Source organism: Lactuca virosa, chromosome 8 (genome assembly GCF_052849685.1).
Source record: "Lactuca virosa cultivar CGN04683 chromosome 8, Lactuca_virosa_CGN04683_v6, whole genome shotgun sequence".
NCBI classification, from domain to species: Eukaryota; Viridiplantae; Streptophyta; class Magnoliopsida; order Asterales; family Asteraceae; genus Lactuca; species Lactuca virosa.
The window spans coordinates 389,723,746-389,741,105 of record NC_136433.1 but is presented as its reverse complement, the minus strand read 5'-3'; the positions used below and the strand labels follow the sequence as shown (position 1 = coordinate 389,741,105).

Here is a 17,360-nt window from a genome sequence, read left to right as displayed (position 1 = left end):
AAAAATAATTAAAAGTGCAGGGACTGAATTGTAATTGTTCAATAGTTGAGCAAGAGGCAATCTAGAACCCTCTATAGGCTATGGACGGTTTTCCTAGAGCCTTAGGGTTTCTAGAATGGTCTCTACTGGATAATCAGGCCAGTGGGTAATTACCCGGTTTAATATTATCTTGGACTTGGGCTTATCTAGAGTTTCCTGTCTACACTATAAATAGGGATATAACCCTAATACTTTCGGTCACTTATTCTAAGAGAGTTCCAGCCGAAAATTTATAGTCTCCCTCCTTCTCCCTCCTATGGATTCATGGCTTCATGCTAATTACATCAACCTTAGAAAACAAAAACATAAAGAAGAAAACATACCTCTCATGTAGCCCTTGATCTCCATGCTTGAGATCTTGATCCTCCATGAAGTTGCTTGGATGAGTGGACCCAAACCAAAATCCCTCTAATGGTATCACACCCAATGACACCAAAAAATGGAATAAAAAATAACTAGGAAAATGGTCAATTTCACAAACCCTAAGAGGGTTAGAAATCGTCCCTAAGAGGGCGAGGAAGAAGGGTTGGCGAAACTTCAAGCCAAGGTGCAAGGATGAATGAAATCCCTAAGACCCTATTTATATCCTTGGATGCCTCCCTAGGTTTTGCACTCCTTCCCATGTGTGATGGAGGCCTAACCACGAAATTTCACTCCTTTCCCATGTGGGATGGAGTGATTTTCATCCAACCCTAATCCCATAAGGGTTCTTGAACATTCCTGATTAACCAATTATCGATTAATGAATATTCAACCCTTTATATAATTAAACTGTTAAATAATCCTCAAAATATATTTCCAATTAGTTTCTAATTAGTTTTTAACCATAATAATTAATAAACCGATTTCTCCTTTATTTATTCTACTCAATTTGGGTTTTGAAGGCAACCCAAAAGGACCCTGTTATTATTAAAAATACTACCAATAGTTAATGATCTTGGACACTATTCCAACAGTAAAAATGTCTTTTACCCTAGTTTGGACACTTAGTGTGGGTCGGATCCAATTATTAATGGATGATTAACTTATGATTGATAGCGCGGGGATTCTTGCGGGCCAGCAGCCAAAGATTCTTTCTGTGAGATTCGACAGTGCGAGGTGAGTCTCCTCACTGAGTTTAGCGGGCCGAAGGCACCAATTTCGGCCCATGATTTATATGTTAGGATGCTAGATGTCTGCATGACTCTTGCATGTATTATGTGATGACATGTTTACCGGGCAAGGCCCGATGCCAGGCGGGGCCTGATGAGTATATTGTTTGCTAGTTATCAGTATGTGTTTTATGTTATCGGGCAAGGACTGATGCCGGGCGGGCATCGATGACTGTATGGTATGCTATTGTCTTTGTGATTATCTCATGTGTTAGTATGATTATATGTTTATATGGTTATATGTATCGATCAGATATCGATGTCAGGCGGGGCCTGGGGATTGACAGATCTGCAAACCGAGCGGGGCTCGATGTCGGGCGGGGCCTGAAGCCGAGTGGGACTCGATATCGGGTGGGGCCTGATGGAGGGCGGGAGCCGAAAATATGGTTTAATATGTTTGGTATTTGGTATCTTGGGGAACTCACTAAGCTTTGTGCTTACGATTTTCAGTTTATGTTTCAGGTACTTCGGTTTTCAATTGGATGAGCTTGGGATGATTGCAGAGCACATACCACATGTTTCCACATTCTGTGATTTACTCTGATAACGATGATGGATTCATAAAGATTTGACTACCTTGGTTCATGAAAATGAGATGATGTACTATTTTACTAATTTTAAAAATGAAAAGTTTTTGGGTCTTTTTTTGGGACGTTACATTGGGTCTATTTCAACCCCTTCGGTCTCTTTCAACCGGTACTGGGTATATCTCAACCCCTTAGGTTTCTTTCAACCGGTACTCGGTATATTTCAACCCCTTCGGTCTCTTTCAACCTATACTGGGTATATTTCAACCCCTTCGGTCTCTTTCAATTGGTATCGGGTCTATTTCACCCCTACATCTAACACATAATCATAACAGTAAGAGTCACGTAAACAAGAAATACAAGAAATTGTCACGAAGACAATTATCATCCTACCAACATAGTCTAGTGGTTCGACATTGGTGCCTTCGACCCTTGAGTAAAGCGAAGGAAACTCAACTCAGTCTGAAGATAACAAATCACACTCGGGCTGCCGAATCGTAAAATCCTCCCACTAAATCACAAATAATAAAACTCTAATTAGCAATTAGGCCATTAACCCTACCCGAGAGTCTAAATCCAAAACCCCGACTTCTAGGGTAAAAGGTTGCTTCATCCTTGCCTTATTGGGCCTAACACACCAAGGCCCAAATCCAACTAGCCCAAAGCCCAAAATATATTCCATGCCCAAAATGGGCCCAAGTCCAAAAAGGCCCATCACAGAAAGGCTTGCGGCCCAACAAGGGCTCAAATCCCTAAGCCTAAGGTGAACTGAACTATAAGCCTAAAAAACTCTCTGGTGAGTACGCTAAGCGTACCATCAGTACGCCCGACGTACTCGGGTGCTCCGCAGGATCGGGACTCCAGGTGCGTACGCTCAACGTACACCCACATACGCCCCAGTTAGCCATAAATCACTTTTAAGGTTTTAATTCGTTAAGGTTTAATGTCCAACTTCAGATCTAAGCTCATCAAAGCGTATTAAGCCATAAAGTTGCAAACTTTATGCTTTTGCATGTCTTAATGGGACTCAAACCATTGATTTAGCATTCTATTTCCCTTAAGTGGTCACTATGTAACATTCCGATGTTGAGGTATTTTCAATTTTAATTCTATGTATGAATAAATATTTCATTTTAGTCCATGAGTATAAGAAAGAGTGCAAAATGGCCCATTGTGACATTTTGGGGATTTTGGGCTAAGGGAAGTACGTTGAGCGTACGTTGTGTACACTGAGCGTACTAGGGCAAACCCTAGTACGCTAGGCGTACACCGCGTACGCAAGGCATACGTGGAGAAAGTTTAAACCCTAATTTTTAGGGTTTGCTCCATATATAAGCATCATTATAGCCTCATTTATCATCCCTCATCAGCCCCCATCTGAGATGTAACATCCAGGATTTTTCCAGGTATTACGATTAATTATCTTAATGAAATTATGAGATTGTTTGGTTGGGCTTTGACCTTTGGGCCTTACAAGTGGGTTGTGGAAACTGCGTAAGCGGGGCGTACATCGCCATGTACGCCCAACGTACTCGTGAGAATGAACCGCGGAGGCCATGCATGTACGCCCAGCGTACCAGGAGTACACCCAGCGTACGTGTGCAGCTCTTTAAGCCCTAAAATTTAGGGTTTACTCCCTATATAAAGAACATTACCCCTGTTTGTTCAGCCTCCCTTCACCCATAGCCAGCCACCACGAAAACCCTAGCTCATATTTGTGTACCTTTGTGATTTGGAAGCCATTTGAGAGTGTTTGTGTGTTGTGTTAGTGAGAAGGGAAGAAAGGAACTTGAAGAAGAAGCAAGAATCCACCAAGAGCTTATAGATCCAGGGGATTGGCATCACTTCTGACCCTTTTGAGGTATCAAGTTCCTTACTTGGCCATTATATGCTTAGATTTGTTCATTTGGGTATTTTATGTCACCTTTAGACCCCATTGTTGAGAATGCTTGAGTATTGAGGGTTTTAGAGCATAAGAGCTGTCCTTTTGGACTCTTAGAAGCATCTAAGGTCATAAAAATTGGATCTTGATGGTTAAGTCACAACCATGCAAGTGCTAGTTGGTCTTGAAGCTTGTTAAATGGATCAAAATCATGTTTTGCCCCCAACCATGCATGCAAGCACATAAAGTTTATGACTTTATGGTTTAGGAAGTCTTAAAGGACTTGGATCTACAGTTTGGACGTAAGGACTTACTGGATTAAGTCATGAATGAAGTCCCAAGGAAGCTGGCCAGTACACTGGGCGAACTCCCTGGTACGCCGCACGTACTGGGTCAACTCCCCGTTTTGGTCAAGGCCAGCGTACGTTGGGCGTACGTGCCAAGTACGCCACGCGTACGCATGCAGAGTGGATGTTTTGGGCTTTTGGGCCTTAAAGAGAATGGACCTGGACTTTTGGGCCCCGTGGCCCACTCTGAAGTATAATTTTGGACTTGGGAATCTAGAACTAGAGTATTGGGCCTATTGGGCCATGATTGGACCCTTTAGAATTATTATATTAGGACTTGGAACTTTTTGGGCCCATTTGGGGGGATAAGGCCCAATTCAGAAATTAGGCAATTAGTGGGCTCTTAGGGAGTCCTTGATGGGCCATAGGAGGACTGGGCTTAATAAGATAGAATTGGGACTTATGAATGTTCCAATTGGACCAAGGGGTAAAATGGTGATTTTACCCTAAGTAGTGTTAGAGATTCTGATCGAGTATTATTATGATTATGATAGCCGGGAGTCATCGGAGCAGCTGTTGGAGGTTACTTCCCGTGAGATTCGACTCTCAGCTTTACGTGGTGAGTTACCTTCCAGTAGAAGTGGGTCTAAGGTCACAATGTCGGCCCACCAGTAGGAGTTGTTTGTTAGATAATTGTCTTTGTGATAATTATCTGGGTCTGCTACTGTCTGATATGTTTTACATGCTAGTATATTATGATGTTATGAGATTGTGGTAGTAAAGGGAATAGTCCCTGGTTATCGGACGATAGGGCCGAAGGGGTAGTATAGTACCCAACTATGCTAGACAATATGATTATGTTATGTTATCATGTGGTAGTAGTAGGGGTGAAATAGTCCCCGTAACCGGTTGAGATAAACCGGAGGGGTAGGTCGGACACCCCGGTATGTCTGACAGGGGTAGGTTAGGCACCCCAGTATGCCTAACAGGGTAGGTCGGGCACCCATATATGCCTGTCAGTATGTTATTGTATGGTATGTGGTATGATGGGGGCAGGGGCGTAGCTAAGCTTCAACAAGGTAGGTCCTAGGACCTACCTTTTTGTTTTAAATACAAAAAATATATATAGAAAATATGTAGGACCTATCTCATTTTTGCTAAAAGACCCACCTATTTTTGCTAAAAGACCTAACTATTTTAGTTTTATTTACATAAGGAACCATGTGGTTTTTGGTTCTAGATTCGCCACTGGATGGGGGAACTCACTAAGCTTTGTGCTTACAGTTTATAGTTTTGTTTTCAGGTACCTCTTCATCGAAGGGGAAGGAGCCGGCACGGTAGTCAAGGCCATCCTTGAGGAAAGTATGGATAGATGTGGAAGGTAGTATGGGCCCCGTACTACTGAAAGCAGAGGATCCGTACTCGAGACAAGGAGGGCCGAGATAGAACCAGGGAACTTGTAGTATGTGAGACCTCCTGAAGTTATATATGACCCTGACGGTTATGTGTTTTATTTCAGAATGGTGATGATTACGCGTCATGGAGGAGGAGGTTCAGGATCGGGATCAGGATCAGGATCGAGTTCGGGATCAGGTGCCGAGCCAGCTGATGAGAGGTTACGTGAGTTCATTGCTCCTAAGATCACTAGAGGCATCCTTGAGTCGACCCCGATGATTTTCGGGTCGATCAAGGAGGGGATTATTGAGCTGATGGAGGATCGCCTCAGGGCGTTTAGGAGTGAATGGGCGGCTAGCCAGTCAGGGGCGCGCACACTGTCCTTTAAGGACTTCAGGGGATGCGGCGCACCGGACTTCCACGGGGTGAAGGACCCCATTGTTGCCAGGAGATGGATTGCAGACATGAAGTCTGCTCAGTTGACTAGCTCCTGCCCTGAGGGGTCGAAGGTCCGGTATGCTGCTGGATGTTTGAGGGACATGGCCATAGATTGGTGGGAGTCAGTTGGTGATTCTTTGGTAGCCTCATTTGTTGAGGCGATGACCTGGACGAACTTTGTGACCAGGTTCAGGGCTGAGTTTGTGCCGGCGGTGGAGCTTCAGCAGCTGGCCAGGGAGTTTCTTGATATGAGACAGACGACAGAGTCGGTAGCGGAGATTACCGCCAAATTCAGAGAGAGGGCTTTACTGGTACCCCAGTATGCAGGAGATAAGGAGATGCGGAGGACCCGCTATCATGATATGTTGAGAGCTGACATCCGGGAGCATGTCAGCTACTCGGCATGCCCGACCCAAGATTCTATGATTGCCAGGGCAAGGGAGAGGGAGATCGACTTGGAGCACATCAGGAAGAGGAAGGCAAAGGAGGGACAGGTGATAGGGGTTTTGTTGGATAAGGTGTCTAAGTCCATAACTATTTCTGGTATGTACTTGACCCGACCCGGCATGGTCCATTTGGGTTGCATGGCACCATGCAATTGGATAAACTAAAATGAGAGAAATAACACTTATGGTTTATTAATATATTATAAGTTCTAATATATTAATAATATTATTTAATTAGTTTGATCAAGAATTAATTTAGAATTAATTAAGTGATCAAAAGATAACTAATTAAATATATGGGTAGATTATGTAAATCTTCCATATCTTATATAGTGGGCTAAGAGGCTCCATGGATTATCAAGTTGGGTTCCACCCATAGGATGCTCCATGGATGCTCCATGGGAGTTACAAACCCATGGGTCATGGAAATGAAGAGTCATGACACATTAGGGTTTACATGGTGTAACCCTAGATGTGTCAACACTATATAAGAAACCCATTCTCCACCAAAATAGGCTACACATAAGAAACAAGAGGGCTAGAGCCGATTTTGCAAGTGTAAGATTCTCTCAAAGTTTACTCCTTTGCATTTGGTGTTGTGTGAAGCATTTGAGGCATCACACTTGGGGTGCTAGGCTCACAAGGTTTCAAGGATCATAATCAACAACAAGGTAAGTTATTCTATCTTTCATTCAAGTTAAAAATGTTCCCCATGTATGCTAGATAGGAATATAACCTTGGAATTCAACTTTGCATGATTATTAGACAAACATAGATCCAAGGTTATTAGGGTTGCATGTACACTTAGGAAGTGTTAGAATGCTCAAAACCCATCAGTGGTATCAGATCCTGGTTCGTTTGTTGTTTTTTTTTGTGTGCAAACAGCTTGAAAAAAAAATCGTTTTTTTGTTTTCTGCTCGTATGAAAGTTTGCACATTTGTTGCTGGAAATGGACTAGAAAACATTACCCTAAACTGTTTTGATGTTTTAAAGCTTGTTTTAGATGGTGTAATGTTTATGCTAATCCATTTACAATAGCAATTATTAAAATTACAAGTTTTTTTTTTTTAAGTGTAATTTTTGATTCTTGAAAGTGTTCATATTCATGTTCTTGAACTTATGAAGATTAGATGATCATAGGAATTGTTTGTAACCTTCATGGTAGTTTAATTCATGATCATAATGTGTTTTAATGGAGTCCATAACTTGTCCTCAAGTTATGGAAAACCAAAAGTCTCACTTTTATTAAAGCCATTAAAAGAACACAAGAGTTATAAAAATGAAGAGTCTTCATTTTTATTACTCAATTAATTCATAAGTTATAAGAAATGAAAAGTTTTGGAAGTTTACTAAACTTGCCCTCAAGTTTTGGAACATGTAAAGTCTTGATTAAAACTTTAGTTCCAACCCTTAGAATTTTAAAAGTTAAAATTCAACCCTTATACTTTATAATATTATAAGTTACTAATATATATATGTATAACGTCAAGTCGTCTTACCGCTAGTACGCCTCATTCACGAAGCCGGTCTATAAGCCGGTCTATAAGGGCGGCGCCAACTCCAGCGACCCTGCGACTCACTGATGGCCGACAGGGCAAGACAAAAGGCTCCAGTGGTGAAGAGACGAGCCTTCCAGTTGACTACCGAGGATGCACGCGCCGCACCTGTGGTGACGGGTATGATTTCTTCTCCCTAGCTTTTATTATATGTTGTCTATGATGTTTATGTGTTATGTTATGTGTTTTGTTTAGGATCGTTCCATGTAAACGATATTCCAGTCCAGGTGTTGTTCGATTCGGGTGCTACCCGATCATTTGTCTCTCTTGCACTTAGCAAGAAGTTTCCTGAGTCTTCGGGCATGTTGGATTGCCCACTAGAGGTCGAGATTGCTGACGACCGATCAGTTCGAGCATCAGAGGTTTTCAGAGATTGTGTTTTGAGGTTGTTCGTGGAGCGCTACTTGGTAGACTTGGTTCCCATACCTTTGCGTGGGAACAAGGTCATCATCGGTATGGACTGGTTGAGCCCTAATGGGGCTGTGATTGACTGCGCACAGCAGTTGGTACGTGTTAGGACCCCAAGTGGGGGAGAGCTGGTGATTCAGGGCAAGAGGCCACAATGAGGACCAGCTTTATGTTCAACAACGAGGGTTAGGCGCTACCTTCAGCAGGGTTGCACCGGATATGTCGCCTATGTCATGGATACCCGAAAGGAGGGTAAGGCGACTGTGAGTGATGTATCGGTGGTGCGAGAGTACCCGGATGTATTTCCAAAGGAGTTTCCTGGAATACCTCTGGAGAGACAGGTGGAGTTTAGGATCGACCTGGTCCCTGGTGCGGCCCCGATAGCCAAGGCACAGTATCGGTTGGCTACTCTCGAGATGCAGGAGTTGTCTACACAGTTGCAGGAGCTGTTAGACAAGGGATTTATCAGACTGAGCAGTTCACCCTGAGGAGCCCCGATTCTGTTCGTGAAGAAGAAGGACGGGACACATCGGATGTGTATAGATTACCGGGAGCTGAACAAGGTAACGGTGAAGAACCGTTACCCACTCCCAAGGATTGATGATCTCTTTGACCAGCTACAGGGAGCATCTTGGTTCTCCAAGATAGATTTACGTTCAGGCTACCATCAGATGAGGGTCAGAGACGAGAATGTACAGAAGACTGTGTTTCGGACTAGCTAGGGCCACTACGAGTTCGTGGTGATGCCCTTCGGGCTCACCAATGCTCCTGCCGCGTTCATGGACCTCATGAACCGCGTATGCAGACCGATGCTGGATCGGTCTGTGATAGTTTTCATCAATGACATCTTGGTTTACTCCAAGACGCAGGAGCAGCATGAGGAGCACTTGCGGGAGGTGTTGGATACCTTGAGGAGGGAGAGCTTGTATGCCAAGTTCTCCAAGTGCGAGTTCTGGTTGCGCGAGGTGCAGTTTCTGGGTCACCTTGTCAACCTGAACGAGATTTTGGTCGATCCGGCCAAAGTAGAGGCCGTGATGAGAGGGGAGGTTCCGAAGTCTCCATCTGAGATTCGGAGTATCCTGGGATTGGCGGGCTATTACCGGAGATTCATTCAGGATTTATCCAAGATAGCCGTACCCCTGACCCGGATGACGAAGAAAGTCGTTGTCTTTCGCTGGGGGCCTGAGCAGCATGCAACGTTTGAGACATTGAGACAGAGACTGTGCGAGGCGCCGATTCTTGCCCTGCCAGAGGGCGTGGTGAATTTTGTAGTATACTGCGATGCGTCTATTTTGGGTTTGGGCGCAATATTGATGCAGAGAGGGCATGTCATCGCCTACACCTCGAGGCAGCTGAAGCCTCACGAGGCGTACTACTCGACACATGATTTGTGTAACCATTGGTAAAAATTGGTCTGAGTTCGGCGGTCAAACCACCGCGAACCGCTATGTATTATTGACCAATCGTGTGTAATTTTAAGTTTATAATGTATATTAAATATATCATATTTATAAATTCTTTTGGAACATCTTAATCTAATCAAACCATCCATCGTTGAAGATCGAATCAAAAACCGCCAAAAATTTGATTTAATTGTGACGTTAAAAATAAAATTTTGCATCAATTATATCTGAGAGTATGGATGCATTATTGTTACCAAAATACCATCACATGTATAAATATCAAATTAATGAAGTGTGTATGTATACATTATATGTATAAAAGTATTGTTATCTGTGATATATATATATATATATATATATATATATATATATATATATATATATATATATATATATATATATGTATGTATGTATGTATAACATTAGAAAAGCTAAGAATACTTGAGAGGTGTAATAAAAGATCTATTGGTACATGAAAGTGTCCAGCTTCTTTTCCCATTCATTCTCGATCCTCACTTTTTACACACTCACACAAATGATCATCCCAATTGCACATGTATCAAATCTTGAACCAATTGGACAATGTACTCTAAATCTCCTGCAAGATCACAAAGTACCACAAAAGTCTTCTAAAAATGAGAAAATTTGTGATATAACCAAAAAGGAAGGGTTGTTTGAAGAAAATGACCAAGGAAAAATGGATTTTGGAAAATGACCAAAGGATCCGCAGAGCACCCTCTGCGGATCCATTAGCTGCTCTGCGGATCCGCTACACCTCTGCGGAATTGCTGTTTTTTGATTTTTTTAAATTTTTTTTTCGTTTTTTCGTTTTTATTTCGTTCATTTTCGTTTATTAATATTTTTTTAAAATACACTAATACCTTATGTGATTATGTAAATAATTTGACAAAAAAATGTTAAAAATAATGAACTTATGTTCGATATCAGTCCACATAACTGTTTGGGAATCCACAGAACTGTTATCAGCGGATCAATGTACACCTCTGCGGATCAGTGTACACCTCTACAGATCAGTGTATAAATTTTCATACCTGTTAAATACTGTATCAACTCACCCCAGTATTGAAAAATATAGAAATGGCCTCCAATGCACCAATTTCTACGAATGCAACATCGTCGTCTGATACTCCACGTCCGTGGACGACAAGAGAGGTGATGGTTATAATACGATGTTGGTTAAACATTTTTGAAGGTGAAACAACAATGGTTACCCCTGATTACCTTGGAGGTGATGAATGGACCCGCATAACAGGTATGTTCAACCTCTCATTTGGACAAGGAGAATATCGGGTACAAGTAGATATTCTTAGTAAGTGGATGGAGTTAAAGAACGAAATCACATGGTTCAATCGATGATATCATCATCTTAAAAATAGTAGTAATTATTATTACTCAAACGAGGAACCTCTTGTAGAAATGATTTTAGATCATTACATTTTCGAGCATGAGGGAAAAGACTTCGAGTATGTGGACGCTTGGAATCTAGTTAAGAACCACCAGTATTTCATGTAGAAGGAATTTTTATGTGAAATGTTTTATGTAATATGTTTGCTACTGATGTATGTTTTCCATGTATTTGTACTGTTTTGTATTTTATGTTCTATGGAATAAAGTAGAAGTTAACTCAACTGGTTTCGTAAATAACCTAATACAAACCAAATACATATAAATAACGTAATACAAACCGGTGCATATAAATAACCTAATAAAAACAAACTACATTAAAATATCCTTCTACAAACGTAATACAAATTAAAAATACGGGAGATCTTTTAATAGATTCCAGGGCCCTTCAAACTCGAATTCTAACCCGTTACTAATGAATATGTATTCCGCTTTAGCCGCTTCCAGGATGACTTCCTCATCTTCATTCGGACGTGCGTCATCAATTTTGGTATAAAGATTGTTGAAAACCAAGACTTATGTTTTTAATTTATACCATTTTGCTGTGATGTCAACGGTGTTGCGGTAGTTTTCTGGGGCAGTTTGAGGGTCAACATTTAAGGCATAAGTTAAACGGGTTCAATAACTTGGATCATTCACCCTGGTGGTCTCGTGGATATTAATATATGCACGAGTTAGACGGAGGTTATCCTCAGCGCTCCATGGTATGGAAGCCATTATGGCGGAAAATATAAGGGTTAATTTTTAAAAAAATTGAAATCAAGAAGAAATGGTACAGAATCGATGAAAGGATACGCATGGTAAAGTGATTTTATATTACTTATTCCGCAGAGTTGTTTGGTAATCCACGGAGGTGTACACAGATCCGCAGAGGTGTGCACTGCTCCGCAGAGGTGTGCACTGATCCGCATACGTATGTACAAGCTGTTGGTAGTTGTTCTAATAGTTGGGTATCTCATGTTTGTTTTGTTTTAATAGGTGTAGCTGTATGTAAATCCAAATAACACAATCAAAGTCTAGTATTCCAAATAACACAATCAAAGTCTACTATTCCAAATAACACAATCAAATTCTACTATTCCAAATAATTTCTGCCATCCGATTACGGTAAGTAAATCCCGTATCTCTAGGTGATTGACGTGTCTCCACTGGTACACCCGATGCAAGCATTTCCATGAACATGCAAACAAAAACTCCACAATCTCCTCTTTCTCCTTCTTCTACTTGTTCCTGCTGCGGCACATGTTTAGCTTTAACGAATTTCACCTCAGTAGATTTCTGTCTATTGGGAAAATGGGCCCAATATGATATGTGGTCTAGTTCACTTAATATACTATCTCCCAACGATTTGAAACTACCGTCATCCGCATTTTTTTTTGAAGAAACCACACCATTCAGCTGAATCATATATGGTCACTTTCCATGTCAGGAGATCCAAATCAGCCAAATACCAATGCAGTTGCGGTATGTTGATTGGAATTAAAACCTTCAAAAAAATTATAACTTATTAGATATATACATATTTTAATGTGTGTGTATATATATATATATATATATATATATATATATATATATATATATATATATATATATATATATATATATACTTACCCAATCAATTTCCTTCCAATGTGGTCCATCAACCATCCCGGCTGCTATACGCCTCAAATAATGTTGTTTCCCAGGTTCCAAAGTCGTGCCTTCAGGATTAATAATCGTCCACCTACAATTCGACGGACTTATTTCCTTGAGCAGGGATGACCAGATAACCAAATGCTGTGTGTTAGAAAAAACAAATTCATTTTGAACAATTAATTATCTAACCCTTTTTGTAATATAAATAAGGGATATGCGTTACCTCAGAGAGCAACCATCCAGAGCCAATACCAAGTAAACTAGACCAAAATTCCCAAATTCATGTCAATACCTCTTAAAAGTCTATGCTCCACAAATACCGCCCCCATCTTCTTTCCCCACAATTTCCAAAATTCATCATCACAATCTGCATAATTTTGTCTTTTTGCTACATTATTTTCCTTCTGTGTTTTTTTCCCTTTTCTGTTCTTCAATGGTTCCGTCGTCAGAGGAACCTACAAAATCAATATGTTAATTAATTTGGAACGATTATATACCATATAAATAGAAATTACTTAATTTTATACCTGTGTGTAAGGCTCCCTACAAAATTTCGATTTCATTTTTATCCGCCCTTTAATTGGTGTAGCTGTGTTATCCTCAACATCAACAACAGGCGGTGGCGTCTGCACATACGTATGGCCTGACTCGGGACCCAAACCACCAAAAAATGCTTCCCCCGCATCCACATTTTCCATATCGTTCACACCAAATTGTTTATCTTTTTCCTAATTATCCATTCTCTTCCCAAAGTGCTCGATTGTGGTTTTCAATTCATTAACAACGCCAAATAACTTGTCTATTTTACTGTTTTCTACAGGTCCGTGGTATTTTCTTGAAAATGAGAGGCTGAGGTGTAATCTGCTCCCTGAAACTGATTCCAAGGTGATGGAGAACGCTGCATAGGAGGACTCATTAGTTGCGATGATGGAGACCGCTCCTTAGGAGGACTCTGTTGTTGCGGTGGCGACTTCACTTTGTCTAGAGTCCAACTAACATAACGCACAAAGAATGGCAAATTGATCTCAACAGGCGTTGGTTCAAAATCACGTGGGATGTTATTTTCCTACAAAAATAATATAAATTTAAGTATATAAAATTGTTGTAATTTTTAACTATATATATTTAATATAAGGATTGCATAACTATACCACTGAAACGTCTAATATACGCAAACATTACTCGAGAGACAATTGTGTTTTTATTCTCCATGCCCTCATTCTTGGAATTTCATTTTCTGTGTGATGCGCAAACCTCAAAGCTTCAGGAAATGTCTCCAAAATCCATACCTGTTTTTACGACAAAAAATTATGCTTTGTCCAAACTTATAAGCACTTAAAAAATACCAATTAATTGCACCTAAAACTAACCTTAAACGGAAACTGAAAACCTAAAACAATATACTTCATCGTCTTCGTGTAACCCTCATCCTCATTATCTCGTAAATATCTAGAGATTTTACCAAACCATAATCGTAATTGTGTTTCACTATACCTCCACAAATACGTACCCCATACAAACCTGTCGTACTCATTAATAAATAATATAAATCATCAAGTATTTATAAATAAATAATAAATAATAAATTTAATACTTGTTCCAATTATATTGACTATCGGCTAGCTCATACACTGCCGACGGAATGCACGTATTGCCGTCTCGTCCTATGAGACCCCTCAACAAAAATATCATTTGCATAACCATTACCGCATCCTCATCGCTACACGTCGAGAATGCTGGCCCTTTTACGTAGTCTTCTAAATCTTTCAGCCGTAAATCTTCATCTCTCACATAAGGGAACAACTGATTCCTTAATGCTGAACTTCTGCTGACTTTTGTATTTATTATATCAACATATGGTCCAAATCTCAAACCGCTAATCAAACAAAATTCTGTTTCACCATATTCAACCACCCTGCCTTGTAATTCGAACCGAAACCTCCCAGCCCTGGCTACCTCTACATCACGAACCTCATGCAACATCATCGAATGACAGAGCATCGGGTCACCATTCGTGTTGGGCATAGCAATGAAGATCCCAAAAGCTGTCTCTCGAAATAATTCAAATCGCCTACTATTTAGTTTTGGAATGTACCTTTTCAACACAGTCCCAAACGCCCCTCTAAAAGTACATACTGCAAGTCATCCACGAAAACTATGCTGCAAAAGATTAAACATATATGCCAAAAATTAAACAAAATAATACTGATATATTGTTTTTTAACAATTTTATCTTTCAAAATAAGTTGTCCATTTTTTATAAGAAATTTACAGAATTTTACAAAATGGTCTCATATATATTATAAAATTTACATAAATGGTCCATTTTAATAATAATTATAGAAATTTTCAATTTTCAATGTTTTTTTTTAATTACACAAATAATTGGAAATCAATTTTAATATGAGATATAATCAACATAAAATGATCTCAATATTCAATGGTCCATTTAAGAGATAATAATTATAGAAAAAAAATAAATAAATAAAGATCCGCAGAGGCAGTTATCGTTCCGCAGAGGGCTCCTCTGCGGATCTGTTCTTGAGCAGAGGACCTCTGCGGATCTGTTCTTGACGAAAAGAAGGGCTCCTCTGCATAAATTGATTTCTTATTTCCAATTCTTACACCCTAACAAACATATATCTTTATAAATAACATTTAACCAATCAATTTCCAAATCATATAATCGATTTCTACAAAGATTACTTGAGTTCTTATACAAAAATTAGGAAATTTTTTTTACTTGAGTTCCATATCCTTCTGATAACACATCGGAGTGCAATTGCTCCACAAATCGAGCTCGCCTTGACATTTTTTTGTCCGTTTCGATCACACTCGATGTCCGCAGCAGATCTCTACCTTCCTTCCGCAGTCGAGTATTGAGGAATGCCTTTTCTTCGTCGTTTTTATCGATCCGCAGAACAATTAAGGGTTCCGCAGAGGTGTTTATGGTTCCGCAGAACCCCCTCTACGGAACCTTTGGTCATTTTCTGAAATATTGCTTTTTGTGTGGTCATTTTCTTCAAAATCATTCTAAATTATGGTCATTTGCCAAATTTATCTTATTTTTGATCACACAAAAATATCCTCAATCATTCACAGACTCACTCCTTCTCTCCCTTCATTCTGTTTCCATGCACAACCAAGAACACCTCCATTGGAGGTGGTTCTCTTGTATTGATTCCCGATGAAAACAAGGAGGCAACAACCTCTTTTCTACCCCTTCACTGGTCGAATCCCAGATCTAAAACAGCCCCTTGATCAACCATTGCAGCCACCTCCTTCGATTGCTGCCAAGAACAACCAAGAGGGCAGCAGCCCGTTTCTTCTTCGTGTTTCCTTTTCCTGTCAAACAAACAAACCCAAACACTCACCAAATTCTTCTTCTTCCAATGTCAAAATCAAAGCCAATCACACACCAGAACCCCATTGATTTCAATCAAACAAAGAAGAGAAGAAAGAAACCTGTGATTATCGAGCAAAACCACCGGAGCCCCTTGTCACCACGTTCGTCTCTCCCCTGCTCCCTTCTTTGTGTTCCACTCCTGAAGACGATAGATGAATCCAAGAAGAGCTCGCCGGAATTCGGCTGCCCCTCTCCCCTCCTCACGATCCCACAACCACCACCGAGCCACCCACCTGCTTTCGTTTTCCTTCCTCTTTGTCCTAACAAGACAATCCGGTGCACTCCAACGGCGACTGCTGCTGCTTTCGTTCATGCCTCTCCTTACCACCAGATGAAGATTAAACCACAAGGGTCGCCGAAGATTGGCTTCCCCCTTCCTCCTTCCGTTTCACGGTGAATCAGCCACCACTGAGACTGACGGCAACACCGCTGCTTCCGTTAACCATCGTCGATCCAGTCAAGCACCGGAGGTGCTCCTCTCTCCTGACGACAGATTTGCCAATCACCGGGCCAACTTCGTTTCTTTACCTGCTTTCGTTCGTATTTCCTTCCGTTTCCCGATCTGCAAATCGGGTTTGTAGAGGAAGAGGTCAAACTTATTCAAACGTTGATTCAAAATAATTAAATTAAACCCTTAACTTTCAGACTTGTACGACTTTGGCCCTTCCCTTCCCTTGATTTGAATTAATTATTTTAACCCCCATATGAGAATGGGTTACAAATCTGGTCCTAAACCTCCAAATTGGGTTTAAAATGTGCACTATTAGCCCCTGCCTTGGAAATAAATTTAGGGATCAGTCCCTAATTGAATGATTTTAGCAAAATCAATCCCTAGAAATTATTTGTGTTGACAAAGACCACCCTATACTTAATAATTAATACCAAAACTACCCTTTTGGTTATATTAGGTAATTTAAATATACCCGGTGGTTCGTCTTAAGAACGAGGAACACACGTAACAAATTTCACGACAAGAATCACACCTGGAGCCTCGTTCACGCTGCGAAAGTGAGTTTCAACGGCTCCTCTTTTACGATTATAATATTTGGGGGAGAATATATGCGTGTCTATTAAAGTTTGATGATTTTTAAGTTATATATACAAAATAACATCTTACTTTGTTATTGGTCAAATGTTTATGAAATAGCAATCTAAAGATGTGATAAATCACTAGCAAATCTATTAAGTTAAAGTAGATTGTTATAAGTTGATATAATTATACTTTATGTGAAATATAAATATAATTATTAAGAAAAATCACACGATTATAAGTATATTGCTATAATTACACAAGTGGATATTATGAGTCACAAAAATGATGACTTTACATGTATAAGATAAAGTATCTCATGGAAGCATGGA

The 17,360-nt window shown here is 40.2% G+C and overlaps 1 protein-coding gene and 2 long non-coding RNA genes across 3 annotated transcripts; all 3 read right to left on the bottom strand.

Annotated features, from left to right (window-relative positions):
• Window positions 1–12,852: 12,852 nt before the first annotated feature.
• LOC145131994 (uncharacterized) lies at window positions 12,853–13,474 on the bottom strand. The gene is made up of 2 exons (XM_079066636.1): window positions 13,120–13,474; window positions 12,853–13,047 (listed from the first exon to the last, which is right to left on the bottom strand). The coding sequence occupies exons 1-2, from the start codon at window positions 13,288–13,290 to the stop codon at window positions 12,853–12,855; spliced, it is 366 nt and encodes a 121-aa protein (XP_078922762.1). The 5' UTR covers window positions 13,291–13,474.
• A 96-nt stretch (window positions 13,475–13,570) lies between these two features.
• On the bottom strand, window positions 13,571–14,107 carry LOC145129125 (uncharacterized). The gene is made up of 3 exons (XR_013717305.1): window positions 13,963–14,107; window positions 13,744–13,881; window positions 13,571–13,658 (listed from the first exon to the last, which is right to left on the bottom strand). It is a non-coding gene; the product is annotated as an uncharacterized LOC145129125 (long non-coding RNA).
• A 1,077-nt stretch (window positions 14,108–15,184) lies between these two features.
• LOC145129110 (uncharacterized) lies at window positions 15,185–16,558 on the bottom strand. Its single transcript, XR_013717296.1, has 2 exons — window positions 16,058–16,558; window positions 15,185–15,937 (listed from the first exon to the last, which is right to left on the bottom strand). It is a non-coding gene; the product is annotated as an uncharacterized LOC145129110 (long non-coding RNA).
• Between the last annotated feature and the right edge of the window lie 802 nt (window positions 16,559–17,360).

Bases quoted from the DNA above. Each gene is read 5' to 3' on its own strand.
- LOC145131994 (XM_079066636.1), bottom strand. From the start codon at position 13,290: ATGGAAAATGTGGATGCGGGGGAAGCATTTTTTGGTGGTTTGGGTCCC. The intron at 13,048-13,119 runs GTATAAAATTAA...TTGATTTTGTAG, and splicing joins GTAGGGAGCCTTACACACAG to GTTCCTCTGACGACGGAACC.